Genomic DNA, 11,660 nt, shown 5'->3' with positions numbered 1-11,660 from the left:
CTATCAAAATATCCCACCCAGAGGTTGTATTAATGGGTATACCTGTTAATGTGTGCTACAGTAGAACATTTTGATAAGGTAGCACAGCTCGTCAGAGCACCGCCACAGCCCGCCTTAGTTTCGTGTAGCTTAGTGACATCAAATTGATGCACAGTAGCTTTAGCTCACATGTAGCAATATTGGTATTATAGCTCTTCACGACCTCGTAATTCGGAGGATCCAGTGGTATTCAGGAGAAAAATGTACACAGGACAAAACGTATCAGATTCTGAACATTTTTATTTAACACAGGGTGCGATAGAGGCGATTTTTCGAAAACCCTATTCATTCTGGCCATAAAGAAATGGAGCTTAGACCCGGACTTCCTAATAACGAGGACTACAGAATGACGCATGACTCCAGTGGTCTATTGAATCTCGGTTAGCACAGCAGAGGCAGCGCTGCATTAGATCAGCAACAGCGCCTCCCCCAGGTTGCGTCCTGCTAATACCGTATATTGTGAATTTGGAGACAAGATGGCGCAGTTGAATAATGAAGAATAAATGAGAATAAACTATAGATGATTTGAACTAGTAAGGAACGTTTATTTGGGAAGAGTTGGGGGGACTAACATTTAGATGCTCCCTAAAACTGGCCTAGCAACGCCCTTCGTGGCCCTGCTACCATTCCATACACATTATTCTTGTTCAGTGTTTGCCTGATGGTGGGCTAATGACCACTGACATTATCCAGTACAAGAAAGGCAGACCTTAGACATTATTCTGGGGCTCTCTGAGATCTCCTAGAATATTCCTGGAGATTTTAGCTGTGAACACTCCTTTCCACTTCCTCTTCTTTCACTGCCTGACAGTGGAGTCCAAACTCTTTAGAAACTGTTTTATAACCTTGTCCAGCCTGATAAGCATCAACAACCGTGTTTCAGAGGTCCTCAGAAATCCCTTTTGACCGATGTAGGCCATGCAATTACGATGTAGGACAGGGTCACCCAGGATTAAACCTCCTGACTCTGATTATCCTCTAACCCAAACTGATCATTTAAGAGGTTTACATAGTTTTGACAACAAAGTCAATTTAAAAGTGTATAATTGTTTGTGTTATTAGTTTTATTGGGTTCCCTTTGACTATTGTTATGATCAAATTTTAGGACAAACTGCTTTCTCTCTTTGTTAACTTTGGGAAGCTTACATTAAAACATTGCATTAAAACCAACCGTAACTCTGAAGGGTGATTAAAAATAATAAAAGTGTGACTTCTGTGCCTTGTACACACAAAAGTATTATATATTATATTACATGGTTTGTACAGTGTCTGTGTTTCTCAGAACTTCCACCATATTCATGTTAAATACTTCCTAACTTAATGAAGTATTAGGATGTAAGCTCATGCTAGCCTCTTATAGCCTGCAAATGAAAGGGTGTTTGTTAAGGAAGTGCATGAAGCAGGCAAACCAGAAAGTCTGGAAAATATGAAACCACACAGTGATATAATTTCCATTTTACTGTTTTCTTACTTATTCACAGGTATCATGTTGAAACATGTGGCACAGCCTCTCAAAACCTACCTCATTCTGGCTGATAAACCTGGTGAGTCAGATTTGGATGTTGTTTTTTCAATGTTGTGATCTTTGTTTTCTTTTATTCAAATCAGATAAATTTAATCTAAAGTTGTGATGGTTCAAGTGCAGGTGAAAGGCAACGTCTTAAACTTCTCCATCCAAGATGATGTTTTCCCCCATGGAGTTTCCACTCTGCTCCAGCTCAGGTTCTCCTGAGCTCTTTACCTTTTTTACAAATTTGCGCTCACTCCACCCAACACAACCAAATAAATTAAGGCAAGGTCTGCACTCATATTAATATTATATTGATAATTGAGTGATCTAGCAGTCATTTTGGTGATTAATGAAGTGATCATTAACCTTTAGACCCAAACAGAAGTCTAACACTCTTGTGGATTCCCAACGCTTCTCATTGTTTAGTCTGTTCATTGTTGTCAACAAACTGTTGACCATAAAATCGTGGAAAAATAACAGTTACAAGTTTATTTTACTTTAAAGGTTAATCCTACATCCTTGATAAGAAAACAAAATGAAGCAATTAAAATTACCCCAGAGCTGTGAGCCCAGAAATGAAATGAAATTGGCATAGAAGTAGTACCGACTCCTTTTTCTATTTAAAAAAAGCAAAAGAACTATACATATCTGTAATGAGAAACATATAGATACACGGTGGTAATGCCAATTATTATGATGGTTATTGATTATTATATCATTCAAATATTTATGGAGCTGAAATCAAAAGCTGATGCGTTTTGTATGCTTTTATTCAACATTGATAATTTGTTGTTTTCTCTTTCTTTGACAGGGTTTGACATGTCCACCACCTAGCCACACAGAATGGTGAAAACTGTGTTTTTTTGCAACATTCACAGATAAGTCATGTAATTAACTGTAGTAACCCTGACATTCAGGTCTAAGCTTGATAACAGGCCTGGCAGATGGTTTAGCCAGAGATATTTCACCTCAATATATTCCCATCCATCACAAGTCCAGTGTAACGGTGCTATAATTATCTGTTATTTTACACAAAAATAGAATAATGTTTACTGAGATAAGACCGATAAGAAATTGAAACCATGGAAAAAATTCAGATTGGAATGTCCATTGGCTCTGATCCCATTCACCTTTTGGGTGAAGTTGCTTATTAGCTTCTCTTGGATTTGAAGGCCAGCCAGTGTACGCAACAGTGACAAGGAAGTTGCGTTATTGTCTCGTGGCAACTGACCATGCCTTTCATTTCCTCAAAAACAGGTTCACTCGCCCACGATCAAACCCAGTTTAGTTCTCCACTGTGAACAATAAGTCAGATCAACTTAAAATGATAAGGAATGAAGGCTAAAAAACACCTTTTGGCTACATTGAATTCGTCTGAATTATGAATTCATCATGAAAGCAAAAACAAATGGAAACAGCAAGTATATAAAAGTATTTACAAAACATTAAGTTTATTGGAAGTAATAACATTCAGAAATACACTTTCACAATAAATCAGTATTTGTATTAAATACAAGCAAGCCAAAATATCCCATAGGGAGTACAGCACTAGAATGAAAACACACACCAGAAGAAAACCTTCCCAGATGAAGGTTTAAGTGTGAACGTAATGCCAACACATACATTTAAAAGATGATCTATTCTCAATGATCAGAGTACTGTGAAACATTCAGGTGGGGGTGTCAGTCTACTATACAGGACCTACAGAATGTCCTCTTGAACTTTTAGCTGGAGAAATGCATACAGTGAGCACCACTGACCTTTGATTCTTGATATAAAGATATAAATAACAAAGAGTGCAACATAATGGGAGAGCCAGTGATAAAGTCCAGGGGGACGACAATTCTCCTGTTTGTTTTCTCTTGTCTCCTTTTTAATATATTGTTAACCAACAAAGTCAGAAAAAAAGAGTACTGTGCGAACAATGTAAATGTACCCTCAAAGGTACGAAAAAAAAAATCTGCTGTCAAGATGGGGTGTGTATGGACTCCATGCAACTTAAAAAAGAGATCTGCAATAGAATATGGTACACTTATGTTCCCAAACTATAGTGGCAAACCGTGACCATTAGAGTTAGGCCTTCTAATTTGAGCCATACATGTCAAAACTCAAGGAAAAAGCCATCTCTGTGACAAAGCTATGTTCTGCTAGCGTCCCTACGGGATTCTAGTTGTTTGTTAGCGCTTGGCAATTTGCATGAACATGTTCTGACAGTTCTAGATTACACAGACATTTGGAGCTTCTAAAAGACATTCCTTGTTTTACTTAAAGCTTGTGACAGACAAGTTAGCATATATTATACCATGTAGCAGTTTCACAGTGACACTTTCAGTAGTGAGCACTGGTATAGAACTGCTGTTTTCCATTTCTAACAACCCACTGATCAGGCTGCCACTCGTATTAACAGTCAGTGATGTATCTAGGACTTCCTGAAGACCTAGAGTACCATTTTGTCTCACAATACTGGTCCTGCCATTTGGAGATCAAAACATGATTAGTTAATTTCACTGTCACTTCCTAATTAGGCTGATGATTAAATGGTCAAATGCGTTAGACCTTCACTTCAGCTCTTGAACCAATAGGAGAGCTTGCTTAGCTAGACCTGCCTAGATAACACAGAGAAAAACAATTCTTAATTGTATTATTTTCTGTTCAGCAGTAGAAGAATTTTCCATCCAGAACAACAGAACAAGAACAGTAATGTAATACTTGAGTTTAAATATAGGCATGATTTTAGTGAATAAAAAATGAACTAAACATTTTGGACATGCATTTTTAGTTCCCACAAATCATTAGGTCTTCTCTAAAGGCCTAGAAGGCCCCGAGAGTTCCCTTCTGCCTGACTAAGCCTACTGAAGACAAACGCCAGTGACAATTTAGTGCCTGTTTTTATTAGAGTGTATTTACTTTTCCTTTCTTGTGGTAGGCGTTACAAAATGACATAAAACACAAGGAGACCTGAACGCGTTTTGGAGCTCTAAGAGCTGTTCAAGCCTTGACACCTTTGTACTTTCAGTAACTCGGCACTGTTTTGCAACACCTCTGCCTCCCCAAAAAATAAGGAATGGTAAACGCAGGTTTCGTGTGTCAGCTCTGACTAGTTTTTCCTGTTCCGCTCCAAACAGCAATGCTTACTTTAATATTAAAACACTGAGAGACAGTTCTCATGGGAAATATGATTGCTTATAACCACAAGTGTTGTCAAACTACATTCACAGTATTCACTCCCTCGTCGCAAAACGTTCTGCCTTTGTTCACTCGATCAAAGCAGAAAATAGAAACCGATGTAAATGCCTGTGATAATGTACAAATGTACATATAAATACAGACGGAATATGTTACAATGGTCAACATCAGTAACAAAATTCCTAATGCCCAGGATCAATCATGTTGATTGCATTCAGTCCAAGGTGTCTTCATAGCAAAGGGCCGCGATAAATAACGGCTCACATGTGATGATGTTACTTGATGATGTTCATCACACGGGACTGAGTTCCACTATGGGCAGTCCTGCCTGTGGATCCATGAAAACCTGTAATGTTATTACAGGATCTGAATTAAAGCACTGAAGACATCTCAGGAAAACCAATATCATTTTTTGTATTTTAACAATAAATTGGCCTTTAACAAGTTAAGAGAAAGTCAGTGAGTTACTAGCTGTGAAATGGCTAATGCTGACTAAAGACTAGACTTTAATGTTGTAGTTAATTCAGGAAAACTCAAAACCTGAAAAAACTGAGGCAACAGATCAATTTGAAATTCTTAAAAATAATTAGTGGCAACAAGGTGTAATTTAAGTTATTAGAATAATATCTTCACCATAATAGAAATATTATTTTGTACCGTTCTTTGTATCTTCTGACGCTGTTTTCTGAGCAGCAGGGCCCCAATTACTCCTGAAACCACTGCAAGTAGTAACAGAACTCCAACCAAGAAACCTGCATGAGGCTTCTTACTCTCTCCTAAAAACAACAAGGTCACTGTGACTTTTTCATTGCATCATACTGGTAATAATATATGTCACTGTCGGAACAAAACCTTGTGTCTCTATTTTTGTTGTTTTTCATTTTTTGACATTATTTGAAAACACTAGGCTTACTTCATATGTGACTGTTTCATGATGACTAGACAAACAGAAATGACCCAACATTACTTGGAATACAATATTTTTACATAGACTTCCATTGGAAGTTAAGAATTTGTCTTCCTTCTCCATAAAAGTTTTGAGATACTAGGTTTTATTCCAACAACAACAATACAAAAATGAAATATGGAAAAATATCACCATGTGTACTGGAGAAAGTATATGTATTTCTATTTATTTAAGTCCAAATAGAAAGCTTTTAACACATTTTTAAAACCCATTTAAATGCTGTACCTAATTATATTACACATTTTTAGTTATAGATATATGAAATGCATTAATCACTGTGTTCTGTTCTGGTCAAAATAACCCCAAATACGTTTATTTACTTAAAGTGGAACCATTCTATTTTTTTTTTTTATCAGCCAAAATAACTAAAAGAAATAATAATGAAAGATGAAATAATGAAAGGTTTCTTGATGTTGTACTCACCTGCAGGCGGATCTGTCGAAGGATTACTTCGAGTTTTAGGTTCTGCAAAGAAGATTGACAGCAGATACTTTAGACAACTATTTAGAATTACTATATTACCAGAATTACTTTATTGTGCACTAGTTTAAAATTTAAAGCATCAAAGTTCAAATTTTAATTACGTACCTGTAACAGTCAGATTAATATTTAGTTTATTCATATCTTCATCTGCAACAAAAGTATAACACGTAAAAATCTTCTGATCTTCAGAGGAGACTCGGAACAGAAGCAGAGAGCAGTTTCCTTTCTGATTGGGCATGAAGAGGCGACTCCTGTCCTTGAATGAATCAGCTGGTGGTCTGTTGTCCTTTACCAGAGCACTATAGTGGTTCACCACAATTGACTCATCTATCTGCCATGTCACTTGATCAGTTGCTTTAGAGCAGGGACACGGTAGGAGCACGTTTTCTCCAGCCAATGCAGTCATTTTTAGCTCTGCTGCAGTGCTATCTGCAATGTTGAGAAATGGAGAAATTATTTATTCACTATATTCAAATGTATAATATATTCAAATAAAATGTAAAAATGAACCACTGAATCCAAATGATTACTTGGATTCAGCCATTAGGTCACATTAGCTTTTGCGCACGAAAGACGCAGACAGATTCCGTTCCATTGACCGCCTGACGTCAAGTTGTGAGAAATAGTGCTGATTCGACATTTCCATTTCATTCAAGCCTTTCAGCTGAATGGCGGCAGTGTATCTTTACAGTACTGTACGGTAAATTAGCAGAAATGTTGAGCGTAACAGTAAATGTCATTAAAGTGTGCGGTAATACGCCACATAGTACCACTTTTTTACACAATGTCCATTTATAACTATAAATATAGCAGACTAAATGACATTTTTTAAAAAACGCTAATGAGGTGAAAAAGAAGAAGCGAAAGTGGCCCTCGTATGTCAGCTCATTAGTATTCAGACTTTGTTTTCAAGCTTCAGTTCCTCCTTTTCTCTGTACAAGAATATAACCTTCTTGTTTTTGATCACAAGGGCTACTTCCTCATTGCAAGGACTGCGTATTATCACTCTCTGTCTGTCCTCTTTATCTCATTCACATACACCAAAAAACACATTCACACAGTATCAGCTCACTTTAAGGGAAATTCCACAGATTTTTCAGAATGTTCGCATGATTAAATGGTTAACATGTAAACATGGTCATTCGGTGTGGTCTGATCTGAAATGCTCTGTTCTAGAGAAACTTACCAAATCAGAATTGTTTAAGCAGTAGTGATAGGAACCAGACATCTTTGTCATTTTGTTTTATGGTAGTTTTATGATGAAGGTTTGCCCTGAAACATATTTTTAAAAGCCATTCATGGTTTAGAGGTACATGCAGAGCATTGTAAGGCAAAACAGTCCTCAAAGGAAATGTATTTTTTCAGATTTTTCTATGATGAACAATTTCACATCAAACCTGTCCGAATGACTCTGTTTATATCTCAATGACTGAATTATACAGAAATTTTGGAAAATCGGTGGAACTCCCCTTTTAAGGAATCTAACCCTGGACAAACACCTCACTCTTGATACTGCTTTCGCTACTAGTAAAAGTGTCTCAGTGATTCAGAGCAGAAATGGAAAATCTGAGTCATCAGACAATCTGAGATTACTCTCACAAAACAAACAATCACAACCTTCATTCATTCAAATAAGCACACACCCAGAATAACTGCGTACTGTAAAAACGACACTCACAAGACAGCAGAGTAGCGGATTCATCCAGCGCAATTCATTTTGACACGTGCCGTGAAAAGGAAACATTTCTGTCACTGGGTCAGGAAAAGAATAACAGACTGTGTTTCTTATCTACCATGCGCCTCACAGGGAAACTCACTATTATTTATTTAATCCAGATTTTCCATGACACTGCAGGAACAACCACTGTTTGGACTACACTGTCCAAAGTCTGATATCTAAAGTTATGAACAGAGACAGACTTACCCACTGCTAACATCACCAGGACACACATCAAGTTAGCAGTCCTAAAGAAAACAGAATAGGCCGGTTGTAAGACATGTCACAGGCTAAGCATGCGCTGATGCAATTTCTGCTCAAGCTATGTTAACATGGCACTTCAAACTGGGGCTGAGCGATATGGCAAAAGTAGAACATCATGATACTTTAAGACATTTGTATGATATTTCATTTCTCTCATGAGGTTTGATAAGTTGGAGCTGACACAATGCAGCAGCAGTAGCACAGTTAAAAACTATTAGTGCATTTATTTCACATTCTACACTGCATAAACTGCAGTTTAACAGGACTAATTATCCTCTCTTTTTAATGAAACTAACAGTATCGTGTTTCATTAGTACTACCTCCACAATAGTATCCACAATATGCTCATATATCACTGTCACCTGTAATTTATCATAGTAACAGTAAAGTAACATCATACTGCCCACTCCTACTTTAGACTGCAACTGTGCTGAAAAATCAAAAGGGCAAATTAGTATTTAGTATTACAGTTTAACTGGCTGCACACAGTAGGCATAAGTCAGGCGTGTCCACTGGTTACTTTATGCATGTTGGATCACTCATCACTCCTTCATATGAGACAACTCTTCTTTGCAGATTCTTAAGATGCCATAACTGTCACCACATTATAATAACAGTCAGGTGGACTGTATTTAAGCCTGTAGCTATGTCTACTGAGAGAGGTAAAGGCCCATTTACAGAAGAGGGACCCAATGCGACTACAACTGCAGTCAGCAGCATAATCCAAACTATTATTAGAGCCTTTCTTAGTGTTTGTGGCTCCTAAATTTTAAAATGAAGGTAAGAAGGTAAGAAGGTTATTATTATCTAATAATTAGATATTAGATAATAATTAGATAATAATTAGATCTAATAATAACTTCCTATGGCCTCTATCAACAATTATCAATCAATAACTTCGTGTGGCCTCAAGAGTCATAAAGCACTTGTTTTGATTGTCTTCATTCTAGTTCATCTAGACGGGTTGTTTGCTTTAAGTGGACTGGAATGATTTTGTACGGTCACTTTTCTGCTCCCACGTCCATCCAGAGATTCATGAGCAGCGCTGAGTGTGTGAGAGCTTCTTAACCAGCAGACAGACACTCAGAGCTGCAGCGCCAGTCCAGAGTCGTAAGTAGGTTAAATAACTTTCACTAACAGCAATGGTGGAACAGCCGACACCCAAACTACGATTACATGAACAGCGAACTAAACAAGCAGTAAAAGCTGAGCTGGAGCTGCTGCCATCATTCTAATGAAAACATGTGGAGTAAATTACCTTGACAGCGTCATTTTGCATGAAGATCACGGAGCGTGAGCTGCTGCTGTCAAACAGTCCAAACCGTATGTGATTCCTCAGAGACAAACTGTGGTCTTTTTACTCTCCCTCCCTCCCTCCGTCCCTCCGTCCCTCCCACGTTTGTCTCCACGACTGCGCTCTTTCACAGACTGGCTGTTTATTGGACACGTGCCTGCGTTTTACACTTACAGCCATAATATGACTTACTGACTGACTGCCACACTTAGCACGCAAACACAGTGTACTTTTTCAGCCTCGTTTTATTACTGACAAGGTTGAATAAACTCTGTCACGTTGCCCAACTTTCGCCTACATAAAAAACAGGCGCCTCGATAGAGTAATGTTACACAGCTTTCCCAAAAGATGGCGCTCTTGGACAAGTCGTACATGTTTATTGGACATGTTTTTTCCTGATTCATTTCCTTTTCTCTCATTTCCCGGCTGTGCCTTCATCTGGCAGCCAAACAGACTCTTCTCGAATTTCAGTCTCTAGAATTTCTAGGCCTACAGGTCTGTCGTTCTGTTCACTGTATGTATGACAGCGTGTACACTATATGGAGAAGTATTGGGACACCTACACATTATGCACACACCTCATGACATTCCATTCTAAAGCCAATGTCATTAATATAATATAGAGTTTGCTTTGCAGCTATAACAGGGAAGCTTTCTACAAGATTTTGGAGTGTGTCTGTGGGAATTTTTGCCCATTCATCCAGAAGAGCATTTCTGAGGTCTGATGTTGGACGAGAGGACCTGACTCACAATCTCTGTTCTAGTTAATCCCAAAGGTGTCTGATAAGGTTGATGTCAGGCCTCTGTGTGGGCCAGTCAAGTTCTTCCAGAACAGACTCACCCAACCATGCTTTTAAGGACCTTGCTTTGTGTACTCGGGCACAGTCATGCTGTAACAGAACAGGGCCCTCCCTAAAACTGTTCCCACAAAGTTAGAAGCTTAGGCTTACTTAGGCTTGTTGTAGCTGCTTAACCGTGAAAACACATTCCATGAATCTCCTAATGCGCAGTTTTTTGCTGATGTTGCTTTCAGAGGCAATTTGGAACTCTTTAGTGAACGATTCAACAGAGGATAGGCACTGTGCACTTCAGCACTCTGCGGCCACACTCTGTGAGTTCGTGTGGTCTTCCTCTTCATGGCTGAGCTGTTGGTGCTCCTAGGTGCTTTCATTTCACAATAATAGCACTTTCAGTTGACAGGGCAAATCTAGCAGGACAGAAATTTCACAAACTGACTTGTGGCAGAGGTGGCATCCTACGACAGTGCCTTGTTTTAAGTGAGTTGATCAGTACTACCTATTCTACTGCCAGTGTTTGTCCATCAAGACTACAAGGCTATGTGCTTAGTTTTATCCACCTGTTAGCAATGAGTGTGGCTGAAACACCAGAACTCAATAATTAGGAGGTGTGTCCCAATACTTTTGTCTATATAGTGGATGCATGCAGTGAGTTTAATACCCCCTGTTATTTGGGGGGTGCCATGTTGGCTGGCAACTCCAGCGCTGAACTTACCACAATGGCACTGATGCTTCAATGGCAACAAAATGTTTGGTTTACAATTCTAATTCGGGTAATGCTCTTTTCTAGTTACCTACACACATACACAATGGACATGATAATAAAGCCTTGCAGACATTACTTTTAAATGGGAATTCCACTAATTTGTCAAATTTTCTGCATGATTAAATTGTTAAGCTGTAAACATTGTAAGTCATTCAGAGTGATTTGATGTGAAGCACTCTGTTCTAGAGAAACTTCCAAAGTTAGAATTGTTCACAGTGGTGGTGATAAGAACCGACAGCACATTGAAACAATCACACTGCTTTATGATAGTTTGAGATAAGATTTTGGCCTTAAACATTTTTTTAAAGCCAACATGATGGTGGGGTACATGCAATAGTCCCCAAAGAAAACATTTTTCTCAAATTTACCACTATTTAACCATTATCAACAAAAACTCAAGAGACATGTGTACGTTCACTGGTCATTTTGTAGTTATTGCAGCAAAATTTTAATTATAGACATGGTGACCCCGGTTCCTATCACCACCACTGCAAAGAAACCTGAGTCGCTAACTTTCAACAATTGAAACATGCAAAAGGTTTTAAAAAATCAGTAGAATTTCCCTTTAAAATCTTGAAAAAAAAAAGAAGAATTAGCTGCAGCCTGAAGACAGTACATGTTATGTGTGATTCTGGTT

At 38.2% G+C, this 11,660-nt stretch overlaps 1 protein-coding gene across 1 annotated transcript; it reads right to left on the bottom strand.

Moving 5' to 3' along the window:
* Window positions 1–2,975: 2,975 nt before the first annotated feature.
* Window positions 2,976–9,697, bottom strand: si:dkey-192g7.3. Its single transcript, XM_036589689.1, has 6 exons — window positions 9,425–9,697; window positions 8,110–8,150; window positions 6,291–6,614; window positions 6,126–6,167; window positions 5,393–5,511; window positions 2,976–5,081 (listed from the first exon to the last, which is right to left on the bottom strand). The coding sequence occupies exons 1-6, from the start codon at window positions 9,436–9,438 to the stop codon at window positions 5,028–5,030; spliced, it is 594 nt and encodes a 197-aa protein (XP_036445582.1). The 5' UTR covers window positions 9,439–9,697; the 3' UTR covers window positions 2,976–5,027.
* Between the last annotated feature and the right edge of the window lie 1,963 nt (window positions 9,698–11,660).

Source organism: Colossoma macropomum, unplaced genomic scaffold, assembly GCF_904425465.1.
Source record: "Colossoma macropomum unplaced genomic scaffold, Colossoma_macropomum, whole genome shotgun sequence".
Lineage (NCBI taxonomy): Eukaryota > Metazoa > Chordata > Actinopteri > Characiformes > Serrasalmidae > Colossoma > Colossoma macropomum.
The sequence above is the reverse complement of the archived record's forward strand: the minus strand, read 5'-3'. Positions and strand labels throughout refer to the sequence as shown.